This window comes from Heptranchias perlo, chromosome 29, assembly GCF_035084215.1.
Source record: "Heptranchias perlo isolate sHepPer1 chromosome 29, sHepPer1.hap1, whole genome shotgun sequence".
NCBI classification, from domain to species: Eukaryota; Metazoa; Chordata; class Chondrichthyes; order Hexanchiformes; family Hexanchidae; genus Heptranchias; species Heptranchias perlo.
The window spans coordinates 25,000,577-25,021,792 of NC_090353.1; the positions used below are offsets into that span (position 1 = coordinate 25,000,577).

The 21,216-nt window shown below is 40.7% G+C and overlaps 1 protein-coding gene across 3 annotated transcripts in view; it reads left to right on the plus strand.

Moving 5' to 3' along the window:
- The first annotated feature begins 2,745 nt into the window (after positions 1-2,745).
- The window catches only part of LOC137299520 (alpha/beta hydrolase domain-containing protein 17B-like), a 116,873-nt gene continuing 98,402 nt past the window's right edge, over positions 2,746-21,216 (plus strand). For all 3 annotated transcript variants that reach the window (XR_010957912.1, XR_010957911.1, XM_067968325.1), the window contains exon 1: positions 2,746-3,284. Coding sequence is in view for 1 of the 3 variants with exons in the window: in XM_067968325.1 (XP_067824426.1) it covers positions 3,013-3,284 (272 nt within the window). In the remaining 2 variants the exon portion in view is untranslated. The remainder of the gene's footprint in view (positions 3,285-21,216) is intronic.

Consider the following 21,216-nt stretch of genomic DNA (forward strand, 5'->3'; position numbering starts at 1 on the left):
TTGCACCTATGACCTTCTGATTCAGAGGTGAGAATGGTATCACTTTGTCACGGGTGACACATTCAGAACTAATTTGTCACATTGTTACTTGTGCATTATGAAGGCCCCACTCACTCACAGATAGAACTCGTTATTCCAGTGTTGCCCCACCATGTCCAATGTGTAATATTAATTTATTATGCTGCCTGACCTCATGTGGCATTGCTCACCAGTAGTCATGGGCCTGAAGCATGGTTGTGACGCTTAGCATGGTCTCAATCTGAAGAGATAATAACCTGGGGAGCAGAGACGTGAGGAGCACCAGGTAAAAAAAAGCACATTTGAAGGGGAGCTGGGGAGAAGAATATTGTAGTACGGAGGAGCAGGAGAGGGCTAGGAAGCAGAGCCCAGTTGGGGAGAGGGTCCAGGGAACAGAGCACATTTGGGTGGGGAATAATTAATAGTGGAGGATTCAAAGCAGGAAAGAAATGGCTGGGGAGCAGAGCAGAGTGGGGGTAAGGGGAAAGGCAGTATGATGCCAAGGAGCAGTGCACAGCAGGAGAGGGTGCTAGGGAGTGGAAAGGGTGGGGGGCAGTAAGGAGTAGAGAGTAGCAGGGGAAATGGAACATCGCAATGGAGATAGGGAACTTGGGAATAAGGCATAGAATGGGGGCAGGGAAAGGTGCAGGATACAAAGAAATAGAGCCATGCATAGTGCTGCAAGTAAGGTGTTTCAAGAATTCTTTTTCCCTGGATCTGATTTCCATTCAAAAAACTGTATCTGAGACTTTTAAAAACTTTTGTCTAATCAAAACATTGGATGTATCTCTAAAATATAACTTTAGCCATAACTTCCAATTTGTAAACTTGCCCTTCCTATGCAGTATTGTTCTAAGGAGTGAGAGGGACAGCCTTCATCTGTATCGTGGGAGTTTTAACCCACCATTTTATGTGCAGAGTGACTCCGATGATTTCTGGGAGTTTGCGACCTGAATTTAGGCTCTTCACTCAGGGACATGGGGAAAAAGTAAAACTCAAGTCCCAGCCATTGATGACTTTCTTTACCATGCAAATGAGCCAACCTTAGAAAGGGTTTCACCACAGGACCTCGTTCATATTTTAAATTGTTAAAAAAATTATGGATTAACTTGAATAGGTGTTTTTTCTGTTTACTTCCTTACGTAACTCCTATTTATTGCCCACCTCTCCTGAACGCAGCTACTCTTGCAGTTCCACTGTCTCCAGCAACCCACCAAGTGGCAATTCTTCAAGGTCGGCTATTTGACCAGGGTCAAAAGAGCTCAGTCTGATCCTATCCTCACTCAACATCCACACAATGTACACTTTCTAGAAGGGTCGAATAGCAGCCAGGACCAGGAACCCGGACTGATTTTTCTCCCGCTCCTTAGTTCTCAGTCATTGAAGTCAATTGTAGCATACCTGCTTCCACTCTGGCAGAGGTCAATTAACTCAGTAGAGAGCTGATATTGAACCTGGGACCGGTCTGATTTGCGTGGTTAAGTACTACATCATGCAGTACATTTACTCACTGGCCTATTGGGATGACCCCGTTCCTTCTGTTCATTTACAAAAAAGACCTTTTGTTTAAACAGTTATAGCTAGTGACTGAGTTATCGTCAATAGATATAATTGTTAAATCAAAAGCAAAATACTGTGGATGCTGGAAATCTGAAATAAAAACAGAAAATGGTGGAAATACTCAGCAAGTCAGGCAGCATCTGTGGAGAAAGAGTTAACATTTCAGGTCAATGACCCTCACCGACCTGAAACATTAACTCTGTTACTTTCTCCACAGATGTTGCCTGATATAATTGTTAACTCTGGGTATTTAAACAATGTTTGTCATTTCAACTATGAAGGTGAATTTCCTTGGGGCTTCTCCCGCTGTGCCATCGTAACTTTGGTAGAGGTTCGACAGAAACCCATTATGTGTGCATAAAAGACGATTTCGTTGCACTGCCGCTGTAGTTCTGGCGGTGCATTGGGAAAAGCCCTGAGGAAATTCATCCCATAGGTGTGTCAAATCAGTTCCCTTAAACAGTGTGAACGAGCATAGTAAAGGCATTATAGCCTTAGGTGAAAGGGGATAAATATGTGGCACCTGAAGGTATTTATGTGGCATCAGATGACAGGTGCTGTAATAATACTTGTTTTTCCAGCAGATTACCAGGAAATGAACTATATATGTATGTGATATAGGCATGTATGTATGTTTGTAAATATGAATGTGTGTATGCATGGATGTATATGTATTTATGTGTATTTAGGTCTATATGCATGTGTACACTTGATTATTTGTAAGTGTATCTATTATATATACAAAATATATATGAAGTATGTATATAAGCATGCAAGTGTACATGTTCATTGCCTGACAGAGTAGGAAGATAGGAACAGGAGTAGTCCATTCAGCCCCTCGAGCCTGCTGTGCCATTCAGTTGGATCATGCCTGATCTGCATCTAAATCACATTTACCTGCCTTGGTTCTGTAACCCTTAAGTACTCTTTGAAATTTTCATCAGCTTTTTGGGGGAGACAGTTCCAGATTTCCACTACCCTGTTGGAATAAAGTAGAAGAACATTACTAAGAGGTGTAACTATTTTTTTTAACCAAGTTAACAACACTCTCCAACCCCTTCCCAGTGTGAATCACCACCCAGGCAACCTTTGACCCAGATATTTTCAGCTGAGGTTGCAAAGCTTTCAGAGAAAACGCGTCACTTCCACCACTAGAGCCTACGTCACATCCGGCAACAGCGATCTGTGTTCGCTCATCGCCAGAAATGGAGGAAAAGGATGTGACTTGACGGAGGAGCCATTTAACATAACGACAGCCCCGCCAGGTGCTTTTAAACCGGTCGGTCGCGCGGGGCGCGCTCCGGTCGATTGAATCGATTGGAATCGGGAGATCGCGGAGTGCAGTTTGTCGCCCCGCCGTGTGCAGGGTCTCCCCCCGCCCGCCCGCCCGCCTGCCTGCCTGCCCGCCTGTCATCCCGCTCGGCTGTTTTCAGGATGAATGGTCTGTCACTCAGCGAGCTCTGCTGCCTCTTCTGTTGCCCGCCCTGCCCGAGCCGGATCGCGGCCAAGCTGGCCTTCCTGCCCCCCGAGCCCACTTACGCGGCGGTGGCGGACGAGTCCGGCAGCCGCTGGACCCTGCGCTTCTCGGAGAGGGCCGAGTGGCAGTACGGCCAGAGGGAGCTCGACTGCACCGACATCTTCCTCACCCGGACCAGCCGAGGAAACAGGATCGCCTGCATGTTCATCAGGTGCTCCCCGACTGCCAGGTACTGTGACCGTTATCAGCTCTACAGTCAGGAGACAGAAACCAGTCCCTACCCTGCTACATAGAACAGCATCAGTGTGAACGGTACCATTCTCCAGGGCTGAGCATAGAGGCTAAATGTGGGACTGATAACCAGTTTAGAGATTTGAGCATACAGATTAGCATCAGTGTAACAAAGAAACCAGTTTACAGGCCTGAGATACAGAATAGTATCAGTGTAACAGATAACCAGTGTACAGGTCCAAAATACAGAATAGCCATAAAATGTCAAACTGGAATTTTGATTATACAGTGTAGTGCTAATGTGATAACACATTATAGGTCTGAGCTTACAGAAAAGCATTAATATGACATCAGATTATATGGTGGTAATGTGACACAACATAAAGCTGATCATATAAAATAGCATTAATGTGACTTGACGGAGGAGCCATCACTATCTCCTATAAAACCACAGTATTACAGTTAAACGGCAGGATTTATTTACAGATTAACCAGCTACATCATGTGGTTGCTTCTCAGAGATATTTTCTAACAATAATGGCATGACTTAAATATTACGTAGGAACTTTGGAAAGATTAAAATTATTTGCACCAGAAATACTTGGCAGCTGGTATTTTTCTCACCAGTTTCCTCCCTTTCTCTGCTGAAGGCATTGATTCCTCGGTACATTATGGTTCCATGGGCACTAATTGCCTTCTAGTACCTTGCTCAAGTGGTTATTATTTACGTATGAGGACAGGAGTGGAAACTGTTTTCCCCCTCTAATCAGTGCTTTGAAGCCAATTGTAATGTCTCTTGTCACTGTCCTGGTTGAGATCAGCTAACTCATCACAGACCAACGATCAAACCTGGGACCTTCCTGGTCTGTACGGCTGAGCTATTCACTGGATAAATTCCACGAGTCATCATGGGACGTCTGTGAATGTTAACTCTGGAAAAATTGGTGATTTAAAACTTGCTCCCTTCCACTTTTAAATAGTACAATTAAATGTGTGCAATGCCATAGCAATGTGAGGATGTGCAGATATTGAAAAGTGTTGTAGGCAGAGAACAGCTGGATGGTGTATTTTATCAGGTTGAAACTAGCATTATTGGATTGTACTTTTAATGTGTCCTGATTGACTGGTCAGTGGGTAGCAATCCCCAGTAGGGACCCACATTCTGTAAATGCTATTTGAATTTGGAAGTGTTGCATTGTGTGGTCTATATTGCTGTTGCATCCACAGTGTGGTACAGACCTCTTAAGATTTAATCATATTTCAATCCACTATTCCAGTGTATAATCTGTTGAAGACTGTCAATAGCTGCGTTACAAATATATCGACTTGTCTAGAAAAGTTGCCCTTTGAGCTATTACGATTCATCTTAAGTAACTACCATTGTAATACAGCAGAAAATTCCTAATGGAAGCCCTCCCATTCTGTGATCAAAAATTGCTCCCATAATTCAGCCATTCCTATGAAGCAATTATTGTATGGTAATTGAATCAAGCCTAAACAAATCTATTTTAAGGAAATGTTCCCCTATGAGATAGCTCTTTTTAAAAAAAAATCAAACCATCTCAAAGAATTACAATGGCATTTAAATACAGAAAGGGGGGTGTTTTGTTGCATTTATTGCTTTGGTTGTAAAATGTTAAATTGGTAAGTGCAGTTTACTTAATTGGATGACTTGACTAAGATAACAGTCTCTAGCATTGGTAGTTAGTGTTGTTAAGCCAGTGTTCTTCAGTGATAATGTCATTTCAACTATGCATGTTGATTCAGCGCTCTCAAACTGTCAGGCTCAGGAAATGCCTTCAGGTTGATATCTTCAGTGGTGCTCACCATTTTAAATTTTTCAAAAATGAAATGTACAGACTGATTCTTTGTAAAAGGGATCTTTTGTCTTTAGCAAGCATCTACTGGGATAGTCGTTTAAAGTACATGAGGTGACGACCAACAATGAGGTACTAGGAGAAAAGCAATCTAATCAATTAATAATGATGTTCAGCAATTTCTATTAATAAAATATAGTGACTAAAAATGGAAAAGAATAGTTTCAATTAATTTCATGGCTTCATTAATAGGAACAGCCATGCTTAACAGTTTCATTAAGTGGCCACATACAGCCAGAACCTGGAGGAAATATGATTTTTTTTTTGTGTGGTTAGATAGAGAAGTTTATCAAAATTATTATATGGTACTATTACTTTATTCCATGAATCCTGGGTTTGAGTCGGGGTGGGGGGATGCAAGGTGAGTATCATTAAGTGTAGAAAACCAGTATGGATATCCAAGTTTCAACTCTGCTGGAAAGAAAAAATGTAACACTTGCAAATAGATGGGATTTCAAATATGACTTTTCATTTATTGTGTTCCTGGGAAGTTGAAATATAAAATCTATCAGTTCATATAAAAACTATAATATAATGATAGCCCATTACAGCTTCAACCTTTATTCTTTAAGTAAAAAGAACTGATTACTGAAGTCTTGTGTTTCCTGTTGCTTTATTAAGGTTGCATTTATTAAGATTTACTGCTGCATATTCATGCCTGGGAAACAAACTGACAGTTATTTTAGAGGGTTTTATATTTTTGAGATTTATTCATTACTTATTGGTCACTCACTGCAAAACCAAGATTACCCAGGTTACTTTTTGAATGTGAAAGATAAGTGGGGTTCCTAGACTGGAATCCACTAGAATCCATGTGGACCTCCTGCTTACATAGCAAGTTATTTTAATATTCATCTTCACTTCAATCACTTGTTTGATCTAAAATATTTTAAATCTTTTTCTGAGTAGATTTTTGTAATCGTGTATCAAAACAGTTCAGAGAGGAAATGCAGAGTGTGGTACATAGTGAGATTTATGATACAATACTTTCATGTGTTTATTAATATAATTATAATACATTTATGCAGCACTTAAGTCAAGATATCTCAAAGCGCTTTCCTCAAATGAATGAATGACTGACTTTTAAAGTACAATGACTATTGTTATTTAGACAAACATGGCAGCAATATCCCACAAACAGCAATGAAATAGATGACCAGTTAATTTTTTTTGGTAGCAATGGTTGAGGAATGGTTGCTGGCTAGGATGTAGGAAGAACTCCTTGAGAGAATTATTTAATATTGTGGGACCAGAGAAAATAATATAAATTACACGCACAAAAAATTGTTATTATGAGCTGTCTAACCAGAGGGTGACTTTTGAAATATAGCTGGTATCATGAAGAGTCCAGGACTCACTTCCAAGTTCAGCTTTCAGAACATGAATGAATGTTTTATGTACTCATTTTCAATCTTAGTGTGTTTTACACTTTTTTTTTGTCTGGATGATCTGAGTCCAACTTGAAACCAAGCTGCTGTCTTTCAGCTGCTTCTAATAGAAGCTCAGACTGAAATCTCACCTCTGACCCTTTTTAACGTGATGCTCAGGATCACACCTGACTTCATGTGACAGTTGGCTGAGAATAAGACTCTGCAGAGGAAGTACGCAAATAGATGCATGGAAGCCTGCATAAATACACTAGGGATGCTTCACTGCCAGCTTAGACATATCAACAACAATTTTGGCAAGTCTGGCCAATCCATGAGATGAAATAGCTGCAAGTTTGGACACTAAGCTGAAAAATGTTTATATTAATGTTTAAACCTTTATAAATTACTTAAAATATATGTGGTTATTTTAGAGTAATAATATTAGAGTAACGATATTCTTTATATATTTCTGCTCAATTCCTTTTTCTAAAAAGTAGAAAATCATTCATTTCAACCACAGTTTTTTTTAAAATCCTGTTTTTCCGAAAATGTTGAATCATTGCTAAGCTAGGGTTCCATTGGTACTAGTTGTCCTTTGGTGCCTCTCCCAAGTGGTTATTATTTCTGTATGAACTTTGATGGTATGTTGGCTGAATATTCAGCTGTGGGGAGATATCATAGTTGAGTCCAATCTTGCCCCCACCTCCTCCCCAACATCTACATGTGAACTTACAGTAGGGGTTGCTCAATTGTGAATCTTGGATAATGTGATAATCCACTTCTAATTCAAAGCTTTTAAATGGAGTTCCAGATGAAAACATGCTATTTAAATATAACATCCTGATTCAAGCATGAAATGTTCTGTAGTTTTCTGGTTTTTGATGCTTTAATGCAGCCAGTCCACTGCCAGATTTTACCTGACGGTAGCAGTGTGTTCTAGAAATCTGATCACTTTACCATAAAATGTGTATTTAAGTATTTTCTGTTTTTTAATGACTGAATAATAAATGATTAAATAGTGTGTAGTGGAGGGGTTTGAAATTGCCTTGACTTTGCAGAGATCCAAGCTGAAGGATAACTTTTTGTTGGTGATGTGGCTTTGCATTCTTGTTATTCTGCTGTGACACTACAGGCGATGATTTAATTGTCACGCTTAACATACCAGCGAGCACTCACCCAATGTCAAAAGCTGTATCAGTGTGGTTACATTATACAAATATCCTTGCTGCTAAAGGATATTTGTATATTTTAATGATAGATCTACTGGTTACCAGTAGCCAAAAATAGAAAAATTGATGATGGGGTGGTTTGAAGAGACTAGCTTGATATGACCAAGAGTGTTTTTGTTACTGTGAAATAAAGCACTTTTATGCTATAAATATTTCAGCACCCTGCGGTGCATTTATTTTTCAATTTCCATTTCTAATGGTTTCTGTCTATCACTGGAGCTTAGTAATGACTGATTAATGGAAAAGCATGTTTTACTCTTTAAAAATAGTTTTGCAGCAGATCAGCCATTTGCAGATTCAGTCACATCCTGTGAAGGGAATAACCTGGAATTCTTCCAGTGGCTCAGTGGTCAGATGTGATATAGTACCCTCATCTCAGCTGAGGCAACAGTAGGTATCCTACAATTGGCCTCTACACCCCTTGGAAAGAGGGAGGGATCAGTCACAGTTGACGATCCTTCTTGTTGTACAGTGACTCCTGCTGGAAAGTGGATGTCATGTCAGGACAGGATTGTTCTTGATTGTGATGCCCTCTTGAATAACCTGCTGACACTCACTGCCTAGGCTGTCATATGAAGATTGACTACTTGAGTGAAGTCCCAGAGGGCAGCCAATGCCTGTGGAACTGTATCCCAACAGATGGCATCCCCTTTCAAAGAGGAAGGGAGAAAATTATATTATTACTTATCAAGAATTCACTTCAAAGATGACAATTGCAAAGCTGGGCTGATCAGCTATCCATCTTAGATTTTAACTTTATTATCTATTTCTGAACCCACACATGAAATCAGTTGCTCAAATCAACAAAATTCAGATCAGTGAGATCTTCATTTGATACTGTGCTTTCCCTTGGACTACTGTCTTATGTTAATGTTTCTGTCCTTGATGTCATCTGATAGCACGGCTCATTCAGTCAGACATGTACAGCTCTTTTAATTGGAATTGAAGATTTTCTGATAAGCTGTTTCAGATGTTGTTTTCTTTTTAATTTAATGCAATCAGATAGATTCCATGTAACACAAAGTAGTTGTGTGGAAGGTGGAATGTAAGCCTGTTCAGAGGTGCACTTTAGGCAAAAAGTTATGTGCTTATCAGGAGTAAGTTGGTCTTAACACAAAACACAAAATTTAAGAATGCACAGTCTTATTTGTGGGAGAAGAGAGAATACCATAGAGTACTTGTACACATCGCGTACTATAGGTGGAATACATGGAGTACGTGTACATGATATTTTCTGGGATAAGGCATAGATTAGGTGTAATATTGTTCTTGTGACACAGTGAGGTGTTTTCACATGAGTTGTGTCGTCCTGTTGTATTGCTTTCCTAAAAGTAGGGAAAGAGAGCTGCTGATATTAAGGGTTTGGTGGAGTGGATTTAAAGCCCTATGGAATTTTGTGGGTGGGTGTAGAACAGGAGTGCTCACGTCCTGTTCCCATAACTGTGCTGTCATTTCTCTGCAGTATGGTCTCTCCACTGATTGGAACCACAAGCTTGGAAGGCTATCTGTCACCATTTCTATATTTCTCTGAAGCTGTCCACTAATTCACTATTATGGGAAAAAATTTCTGCAACCGTAAGTAGAGAGTTCATGATGTGGAGAGGGATCTGAGGTGACTCTCACAAACAATGGGGGAATGATTGCCTTCGAAGTCAGTGCCAATGCAAGTGCTGGATGCTATAGATCATACCATGTGCTGTGACAGGACTTTATTTTCAATAACTCCAGGTCAGGTACAGATGAACCCAGAACTCTGTGGACAGGGACAGCAGACCATTGATGATCATTGTATATTAACATAACTTCGTAACAGAGATAACAAAAAATGGTTATCTATGAAACCAATGAGTACCTTTCTGACTCAGTTGTGCAGAATAGGAGTATTGCATGCCACTTGAATGGGGAAGAGTGGGAAGGTATCTGCTTGGGGATAGACATTGTCTCATTGAGAAATGGAGTACAGAAATGTTTCACATTTTAACAGGATTCCACATTTGGAATCTAGCAGTCATGTTGGAGAAGATGTGAGAGTTATGAAGAGCTCCTGTACACCTCCTGATTCTATCTGGTGATCAAGTGATGCTGGTATAAGATCCTTCTAAAGATAAAACAAGGCCTTTAAGGGCAGTTTTTTTAGAGCAATTGGAAGTGGGTAGTGGTGTCTCTCAGGATTCAGTTCTGGGGCCACTTAAGTTCACTGTGTTCATCTGTGAATTGGATATACGCCTAGAGGGAGTGGTGTCACAATTTTTAAATGATACCAAAAGAGGAGGTTATAGTTAATTCTTTAGAAGATCAAAGTAAAATACAAAGGGATAAGATGGGGGTGAATAGGCTTAAAAAGTGGCGGTTGGAATTCAATGTCAGTAGGTTGAGGTGATACATTTTGATATGTTACAAAAAATAACAGCAGTAATTATACTCTGAATGGAAGTAGGCTTGGTGCTGTGGAAGAGCAGAGAGACTGAAGGAGTACAGGTGCACAGAACATTAAAGGAAGCACCTCGGGTTGATAAGACTGGGAAAAAAAGCTAATAGAATTTTAGGTTTTATCCAGAGGTGTAGAATATAAAAGGCAATAGGTAATGATAAGACTATATGAACCTTAATATCTCTGTTGGAGCACTATCTACACTATAGGAAGGATGTTGAGGCATCAGAGTAGGTACCACGCGGATCCATTAGGATGCTGCCTGGTATGAGGAAATACAATTGCAAAGAAAGACTGGAAATGTTGGGTCTCTTCATTAGAACAATGCAGATTATGGGGCGATATAATAGAATTGTTTAAAATAATGAAAGGATGGACAGCTTAGATAGAAGTAGTCTGTTTGTAGTAGTTGAGGGGCCAAGAATGTAGATACAAGATTAAATGTAAGGAGATTTACAACAGAGCAGGAAAAACTTCTTGACAGAGTTGAGGCTGTGGAATTCACTTCCAGGGTTAGTGGTTGAGGCAGAAATTTGTCATCATTCAAGATTAGATTGGATCGATGGTTGAAGGGATATGGGAACAGGGTGGGTAAATGTGATTAGAACTGTTTGCTCACATGGAGGGTAAATGCTGACATGGACTGGTTGGGCTGAATGCCTGTTTGTGTGTTAAGTTCTATGTATTTCTGTGCACTTAAACAAACCCGGATCCTTCATGCTGTTTGTTAGGAATGTTCTACTCTCCACCTGCAACCTTGCATGGGAAAGCTAAACATTTTGCTTGTGTATGTTGCCAGAACAAGCATTCTAGCTCTCTCACATCAGTTCCCCTGTTGTGGTATGCCAATTCAGTAATTTTTGTTTTGAATTAATCAGGCGGAATTACTGAAACTACTGCCCCCTTGGAGAACTGTTCTGAAGGCCATAATGAAGTGTATGAAGCTCTCATCATAATGCTTGGACAGATTTCACAAGAGGAATGTAGCACTTCCTTATCCTTTTTATTCATGTCCTTTGTTCTGTGCTCTTACTTAACTGTGTTGGATTTTCCTTGCTGGAGCCTGACAGGTGTGGGGGATCTTTGCTCTCTACCTGAGCAAAGCCCTGTGAATAAACTGTAAAGAAACATAGAAATATAAGAACAGGAGTAGGCCATTTCGCCCCTCGAGCTTGTTCTGCCATACTGTGAGGTCATGGCTGATCTGTGACCTAACTCCATATGCCCGTCGTAGCCCCATATCCCTTAATACCTTTGGTTAGCAAAAATCTATCCATCTCAGATTTAAAATTAACAATTGAGCTAGAATCAACTGCCATTTGTGGAAGAGAGTTCCAAACTTCTACCACCCTTTACGTGTAGAAGTGTTTCCTAACTTCACTCCTCAAAGTTCTGGCTCTAATTTTTAGGCTATCTCCCATAGTCCTAGACTCCCCAACCAGCAGAAATAGGGTACGTAGAGAGAAACTATCAGTTTCCCTCAATATCTTAAAAACTTTGTTTAAATCACCCCTTGATCTTCTAACTTCCAGGGAATACAGCCCTAGTTTGTGTAATTTAACCCTAGGAGTCCAGGTAGCATTCTAGTAAATCTGCACTGCACTCCTTCCGAAGGTCCGGTGCCCAGAGCTGAGCACAGTACTCCAGGTGTGGTCTAACCAGGGCTTTGTATAGCTGTAGCATAACTTCTACTCCCTTGTATTCTCGTCCTCTAGCTATAAAGGCCAGCATTCCATTAGCCTTTTTGATTATTTTCTGTACCTGTCCATGACATTTTAAAGAAGCTGTCTATCTGCTGTTTGCTTCTTGAGAGCTATGTGATTGAGTTCTGAACTGCTTAATGCATGCAGTGTTACCTCAATTTAATTTAAATAAAAAGTTCTAAAAATATAACCATGATGCTAAGACATCTCTTGAGCCTCAGCAGCAAACAGCTGAACAGTTTTAATTTTTTTTTTCAAAGATACGGTAACAAAAATGTGAAACATTTTACGAAATTAATCTGAGGAGCGACTTACCCCTTCAGTTTACTGTGTGCCAGTTGTGTCTTGTTTTACGAACAGAACAGTGCTGGTCTCTGGTTGGCTGATTTGAGTTGTTTCCGGTATGATTTATTTAATATGTTTGTTATTCTTTCTGCTGAGTCCTGTTGACGGTAAGCTGGAATGAGATTTTACTGCTGCTTGCTCTTGGGGATCATCCCCGCATCTGGAAGCTGTTACTATGGTAATAACGTGGACAGTTCAGGTTTCTGTGAGACTAAGCCCACCCCCTCAATTTCCCCCTCTCAATTTGATGACTCAGCCCTTTAATTAACAAAGCCGCCCCCTTAACTTGTGCCCACGCAGTGCCCAGTGCTGTCGTCTTGCAGAGCAATGCAAGAAAATGCACAAGCAGAATGCAGCTCCATGATTAATGAGAGCGAGCATCAAATTATACTGTCTTGCCACTTAAAGGGGATGAGTCATCACATGGTGGTGAGGGGTATGTAATGGAATTGCGAGAATGTCATAATAACCTGAAGCGCCCACCATGTTACCATAGTGATATCCAGATGCAGAGGTGACCGTGGACTGGGGCAGGCTATAATCTAACTGATCATGGACAACACCGACTACAGAAAGTAATTTTTCTTTCAATTTTTGCCCCCTTTCTCCTGAAGACACCGACTCATGTTGGAATAGAGTTCCATGGGCGCCCGCGCACACATCATCTGCTGCTCCAAATGAGACCAGCAAACTCAGCACAGAGCAATGATCAAACCTGGGACTTTGTAGCCTTTATGGCTTTAGTACTGCACCATCTGGTGCATTTATTCACTAGGCCACTGGAGGGGCTACTGTTCTGTAGCACTATACTCTGAGAAGGTTGCTTTGCAGCCTAGGTTTCATCCACTGCTGCATCTTTTGTTCCCCACCAGCCCAGTTCTGATGTTCCTAACACTGAATCTACCAGCAAATTGGTCCACTGACATCAATGGCCCTTTAAACATTTTTTCATTGTAGATTCACTTCAGATTAGATTCTGAAATCAAGTATTTTGTAAAAATTATGCTAACGTGAGGGGTTTGACTCTAGGTACTGTTTAGACAGCATGTGACCTGATATTTTTTCTGGTAGATTGTAAATATTTGATGTTGTTTATAACCCTGACTGCAGTGAGCATTTTCCTTCCTACTATATGTGTACTATCATTTTAAATATTAATTGTTTATTGTTGGGAGTTGTATTTCCCCAGGTCTTATTGAAAGCTTACTGTAGCTAGCTATGTGGAGGGGGTCTATTGCAAAATAAAGAGAATGGATGGCCAAAACCTGAACAGTAGATGTAGTGAATGGCAAAATGGCCCACAGATTGCACGTGTACAAGGTTGAATATCCCATACACACACTCTGCACGTACAGGGCTGTATTTGTGGCTTGCCAGTGCTGGGAAATGGAATACCTTTTTTATTTTTGGTCCACTTGAATTGTGAAAAACATCGAGCCGTATTATTGTAAATTCTGCTGTTCCAAACTTGCTTTGTGTTATTGGAGCATTTTGAGCTGTATACCACTAGTGTTAATTACTGGTTGGTCAGGTCTGTTGGTGGTAGTGGTGGGAATAATTTGTTGTAAAGAATTATAAAGAGCCCATAACATTAAAGTGTATTGGTTCACCAAATGAACTTGGGATTAAGAATAATACAAATTGGTTGCAGGAGAAAGATTCTGAATGAGGTACCTTTTAATCCCCAGTATCAGGGGAACATTCCATATTGCATCAAACGTGAGTGATTCTGGCAAGGCTCAGGGAATATCTGGATTTCAAGCAGGAAATGTGCATGCAAACAGGCTCCCTGTTTGAAACAGTCCAAATCGGTGATGAACTCTGAATGTTTCGTTGCGTTTTTAGTGTTTTTACAGTTTCAGATTTTTACATAGTAGCTTGTGATTGAAAATTGCACATTTTGAAATGCTTCAAAGGTGAATATTGCTGACATACTCTTCTGATGCAGAGTACTGTATACTCACAGAATAAAGCTTATCATGCAGATTCTCTTCCTTAAGGAATCTCCTTAAAACCCAGCTCTGAGCAAGCTTGGTTACCCCTCCTAATATCTTTTTCTTTGGCTTGCCATCCATTTATTTGATTACACCTCTGTGAAGTGCCTTGGGATGTTTTTCTGCGTTCTAGGTGCTATATAAATGTAAGTTGTTGCTTTTTTTTTTCTCGCTCTTCCCCTTTCTCCTCTCCATTTCTCTTCCAACCCCTTGATCTCTGTGAATCACTGTTATAAAGGAGTGATTCATACACAGATGGAATTTAAATAGTTTTTACTAAAATGGCTGCTGTAAAATAGGCGCACTTGCACACTTCACCCTAAAATCTGAAAAGCCAATCAGTTCGGAGTATTGTAAAATGAGGTGTCGTCATCACGTGAGTGTGAATGTTGGATCTGTGACTTTTCTGCAGAATAGTAAATCATGACTTGCAGTGGAAACAGTCACACCCTCACACATTTTCATGACCTGTGAGTTTGAGGATATGATTGACGCACCAGATTTTACACTAGGATTTTTAAGTGCTTTTATAGTTGTTACTATATGTTAGAAAATCCGATGGTGCGTTTTTTCTGCACATTTTCCTGAAAATCATGTAAAATGAATTTAAAAAACTGGTTTCATGCCCTTTGATGAATTCCTCAGATAGATAAGCAAATCTGAGGGGTGTTATTTCCTTTATTCTAACTAGGCGTTTGAATCCACTAAACACCAGCTTGTCAAAAACTAGAAAAGAACAGCTGACCTCTGCCAATCCAAATTGCGGCTTCTTTCTCTGCTGACATATATCTATCTCTTTTTCTACCTGTTTCTCTCTGACTTCATCTCTTCTCCCCCGCCCACTCGGGCAAGGCAACTTGAACATAGCACATAGCACTTATCCCACCCACCACTTACTGGTGGGTGAAATAAAAAGAAAAGCTTAAAAACTAAAATTATTACAAATCCAAAGGGGGGGGGGGAAAAGAAGTTTTCTCATTAAGGGATGTCATAATTGCAAACATAAATTTGGTTTGAAAAAAATACCTCCAGCGCTCAGTAACACTTGTGCAAACTAGTACTGTGGATCCTTCTGAACATTGTCTTTTTGGAGCCATTTCTGAGAGGTATGCCACACTGTATTTTTTTTCTGGTTTCTTTATTCGCAAGGAAACCATAAACCATGTGTGTGAAATGAGAAGCTGCGATATGTATCTGAAATTAATGCTGCAATATTAATGATGCAGAGTATACCCTCCAGAGGGAGGGAGCGTCATCTTGAGGTGGTTTTGGTCCCTGCCTCGAGAGGCAAAGCACTACTAGTAGCAAAGGTAAAGAGTGCCTGTGAACCCCATGTGCCATTCAGGCTGCAATTTGATTCTGGCCTATGGGATGAGTTCTCTGCCCAGCTGTATAAGGGCCCTGCAATGCAGTTTCCACTTTGCTGGCCTGTACAGATCTTCCTTCAACATTAGGGCAGGCCTAGGGCCAGAATGTGAAGTTGTGAACTCAATTTTGTGGCAGCTGTGCATTCAGTTATTTTGATTTTGCTGCTGCTTTCCTAGGCTGCCCCGCAGTATAAACCAGTTGAATCCAGCATGATGGGAATTATATATATTAATAGACTCGTGTGTTTAATTAGATCATGTGTTTACTTGGCCTAATTGGTAGCACTCTTGCAAGAGTAATAGATAGGGTTGGATGTATCTATGCTTTTTTTACAGTAAGACAACCAAAAAACATGCTAAATATGATACATCAAGAGTATTAAATAAAAACAGAAAATTCTGAAAATACTCCAAGTCAGGCAGCATCTGTGGAGAAAGAAACACAGTTAATGTTTCGTAGGAACATAGGAACAGGAGTAGGCCATTCAGCCCCTCGTGCCTGCTCCGCCATTTGATAAGATCATGGCTGATCTGTGACCGAACTCCATATACCTGCCTTTGGCCCATATCCCTTAATACCTTTGGTTGCCAAAAAGCTATCTATCTCAGATTTAAATTTAGCAATTGAGCTAGTATCAATTGCTGTTTGCGGAAGAGAGTTCCAAACTTCTACAACCCTTTGTGTGTAGAAATGTTTTCTAATCTCGCTCCTGAAAGGTCTGGCTCTAATTTTTAGACTGTGCCTCCTACTCCTAAAATCCCCAACCAGCAGAAATAGTTTCTCTCTATCCACCCTATCTGTTCCCCTTAATATCTTATAAACTTCGATCAGATCACCCCTTAACCTTCGAAACTCTAGAGAATACAACCCCAATTTGTGTAATCTTTCCTCGTAACTTAACCCTTGAAGTCCGGGTATCATTCTAGTAAACCTACGCTGCACTCCCTCCAAAGCCAATATGTCCTTCCGAAGGTCCAGAACCGCTCACAGTACTCCAGGTGCGGTCTAACCAGGGTTTTGTATAGCTGCAACATAATTTCTGCCCCCTTGTACTCTAGTCCTCTAGATATAAAGGCCAGCATTCCATTTGCCTTCGTGATTATTTTCTGCACCTGTTCATGACACTTCAATGATCTATGTACCTGAACCCCAAGTCCCTTTGGACATCCACTGTTTTTAACTTTTTACCATTTAGAAAGTACCCTGTTCTATCCTTTTTTGATCCAAAGTGGATGACCTCACATTTGTCTACATTGAATTCCATTTGCCACAGTTTTGCCCATTCACCTAATCTATCAATATTGCTTTGTAATTTTATGTTTTCATCTACATTGCTTACAATGCCACCAATCTTTGCGTCATTGGCAAACTTAGATATGAGACTTTCTATGCCTTCATCTAAGTCGTTAATAAATATTGTGAATAATTGAGGCCCCAAGACAGATCCCTGTGGGACTCTACTAGTCACATCCTGCCAATGTGAGTACCTACTCATTATCCCTACTCTCTGTCACCTTTCGCTCAGCCAACTTCCTAACCAAGTCTGTACTTTCCCTCGATTCCATGGGCTTCTATCTTAGCTAACAGTCTCTTATGTGGGACCTTATCAAATGCTTTCTGGAATATAAATAACATCCATTGACATTCCCCTGTCCACTACTTTAGTCACCTCTTCAAAAAATTCAATCAGGTTTGTCAGGCGCGACCTTCCTTTCACAAATCCATGCTGGCTCTCCCTGATTAACTGATAATTCTCGAGGAGTTCAGTCACCTTATACTTAATTATAGACTCCAGCATTTTCGCCACAGCAGATGATAGGCTAACTGGTCTATAATTCCCCAGTTTCCCTCTCTCTCCTTTCTTAAACAGTGGAGTGACATGTGCAATTTTCCAATCTAGAGGGACAGTTGCTGAATCTAGAGAACATTGAAAGATTATAGTTAGGGCATCCGCAATAAAACCCTGGGATGGAAACCATCTGGTCCTGGGGATTTGTCACTCTTTAGTGCTATTAAGAACTAGAAGTTGAAAATGAAACAGTTTTTAAGCAAGTACAGAGCCAGGGAAATTTCTTCCAGTTCTGACGAAGCATCATCGACCTGAAATGTTAACTCTGTTTCTTTCTCCACAGATACTGCCTGACTTGCTGAGTATTTCCAGCATTTTCTGTTTTTATTTCAGATTTCCAGCATCTGCAGTATTTTGCACTTGATTTTTTTTTAATCAATTGTATTGGATTTGTGATCCAATCTTACTTTGTTGAGTAGTTGATCAGGTTTCATTCTGGGAATGAAGAAAACCTGAGTTACGCCAGTTTAAACTACAGAGTGGTCATTTTTTAGTAACCAGTTTCAGTGATGCTCATTGGTGTATATGTGACAAGTATGGGAAAACTATTATTGATCTGAAAAAAGCATTTGCTTTAATTCTTTGTTTACAAAATTTTTGAACTCCTGTCATCAATGTTGTGTTTGAAATATTTATTCACTGTCAATCTGTTTTGGAATCGAAATTAATATTATCAAACATGAAGTCTTCCAGCTGCCCCCAATCTATATGTGATGCAAATGGTACCTCCTGCAGACTGTCAACAAGCAGGAAAGAGTTTTTGAGCTTTACTTATTTGTAAAGCTGTTGTTGTTGGTTGTGGTGGTGTAGAGCATCCTCCAGCGAGAGGAGCGGTCAACTAATTCTATTTTAAAAGATTTTACAAATAGAATTAGTTGACCGCTCCTCTCGCTGGAGGATGCTCTACACCACCACAACCAACAACAGCTTGTATTTATATAGCGCCTTTTAACATAGTAAAACGTCCCAAGGTGCTTTGCAGGAGCCATTATCAAACAAAAATTTGACCCTGTGCCACATAGAGATATTGGGACAGATGACCAAAAGCTTCGTCAAAGAGGTAGGCTTTAAGGGGTGTTTTAAAGGAGGAAAGAGAGGTGGAGAGATTTAGGGAGGGAATTCCAGAGCTTAGGGCCTAGGCAGCTGAAGGCACAGCCACCAATGGTGGAGTGAAGAAAATTGAGGATGTGCAAGAGGCTAAAATTGTGCCAGGAGCACAGAGATCTCGGAGGGTTCTTGGATTGCAGGAGGTCACCGAGATAGGGAGAGGTGAGGCCATGGAGGGATTTGAAAACAAGGATGATAATTTTAAAATCAAGGCATTGCCGGACCGGGAGCCAGTGTAGGTCAGCGAGCACAGGGGTAATGGATGAACGGGACTTGGTGTGAGTTAGGATATGGCCAGCAGAGTTGGTCTTGCTGGTCTTGGCTCTCTTGGGATCTAGCATGCGACAGAGGCCATAGTGATCCTGTAGCTTTTGTCATTGTGCCACAGGCTGTATGGGAGATAACGTCAGGATATAGGACACGTACAGCTACAGTCTGTTCGCTTCACCCACAGTTTAAATGTGTTTCAGCAAGATGGTAGTAGAGCTACTGCTCTTTAAAATATATTCCGTATAATTATCTCCCCTCTTCTGCTGAAGGTGCTGCCACATGCTGGGATACAATTCCAGCATCACTGGTTATTTCCTGGTACTTCGTCCAAGTGGTAATTCTTCATGTATGAACCTAGACACACAGATTTTGCCTCCATGGTAAAACAGCAAGCCAATCACCTCTGAGCCCTGTGCTCAACTGACACCAGTTGTACTGTCCCTACAAGCTGTGATCAGCGACAGACGGGAGGTGGAATTTGGTATTTTCCTTGTTTGTATTAAAATTTATTGTATGTTTTAGTTGGTGAACCTATGGTAGTAGATGGCAAACAGAATCACAACATTAGCACTTCTACTGCTGACGATATTGTTTTCTTTTGATGTGTGTGTGAACTCTTCTTCCCTGTTTCTTGCATTGTTTCCCTAGCCTTTGCACCAACTGGGACTGGCATTTTGAGTGCTCAGCCTGTTTCCAGGCCTCCACGTGATACTGTGAGTTGGTGCTTGGACATGTGCAACAGCAGCGTAGTTATGAATGTCCCATATATTTTATGCTTTTGCACCCCCCCACCGTCTCCGCCCCCTCCTTTATGGAGGCATCTGGCTTCTGTTCGCTGCATTTCCATTGTGGCATGACTTGGATTGACAGAAGGGCTGCTACTGAGAAAAATCAGATCTGCTTGCAATTTAAGAACATAAGAAATAGGAGCAGGAGTAGGCCATACGGCCCCTCGAGCCTGCTCCGCCATTCAATAAGATTGTGGCTGATCTTTGGCCTCAACTCCAGTTTCCTACCCGATCCCCATATCCCTTGATTCCCCTAGAGTCCAAAAATCTATCTCTTTCAGCCTTGAACATATTCAACGACTCATTATCCACAGCCCTCTAGGGAAGAGAATTCTAAAGATTCACAACCCTCTGAGTGAAGAAATTCTTCCTCATCTCAGTCTTAAATGGCTGACCCCCTTATCCTGAGACTATACCCCCTCGTTCTAGACTTGCCAGCCAGGGGAAACAATCTCTCAGTATCTACCCTCTCAAGCCCCCTCAGGATCTAGTATGTTTCAATGAGATCACCTCTCATTCTTCTAAACTCTAGAGGGTATAGGCCAGTTCTGCTTGATCTCTCCTCATAGGACAACCCTCTCATCCCAGGAATTAATCTAGTGAATCTTTGTTGCACCGCTTCCAAGGCAAATATATTCTTCCTTAGATAAGGAGACCAAAACTGTACACAGTACTCCAGGTGTGATCTCACCAAAGCCCTGTACAATTGTTGGAAGACTTCCTTACTCTTATACTCTTGTACTTGCAATAAAGACCAATGTGCCATTAGCCTTCCTAATTGCTTGCATGCATATGTTATTTTTTTTTAAAGGTTGCAGTTGAAAATTAAAACTTCACTGTCATGTTTTCAGTTATTAAATATACCAGGTGGTCTAAAACCTGGAAAGTTTGGTTCAAAACTGGGAGGATAATTATCTTAATTGGGAAGTAGCAGTTTAAAGGATTGTAGCGTGGACCTCATGCCCCACTATCTGATGGTGTTGCTGGTCAGTGCTCTGTTGCGCTATGGTAACCTGAGGACAACCATTCCACATTATCTGAAATTTATTATTCAGTATTCCAAAAGTTAAACTGAAGGATTGAGGTTATAGTGAATTGATTAAAATATAACCAGCATTGTCAAGTAAAGACAATTGGCTTGACATATGTGTTCATAGAACATTGCATTCTGCAGAATCTTAACTGACCACCTTACATTGATATTGACCATGAAAAAATGGTCAGATCAAGTCCTGAAACAAGACCTCAGTGACATAATGAGCGGAATGGGATCAGTATCTGCTTCTTGTTCTTCATTCTTAAATTTCTTATGAAGACGGGGTAAATCAGACTGTGTCGAGTGCTAAGACTGCAGTTGTGTCGGATGTAGTCTTTTGGTACATTTATCACAGTCTGTCCATCTGTCCTTCCATCTGGTGATAACTGATGCCGCCGCCTTGATGTAAGAACACTCCAAGCTGTCAATACAGAATGAACTGTTAAAACAATTTCTAAAGATTTGGTACATAGATATTTTACTGGCAATACATGTTATTAATCTGTGTAGTAAATCCTAAGAATGCATAATTTGTTTGGGGACTTTGGACCGTGATCGCCCCT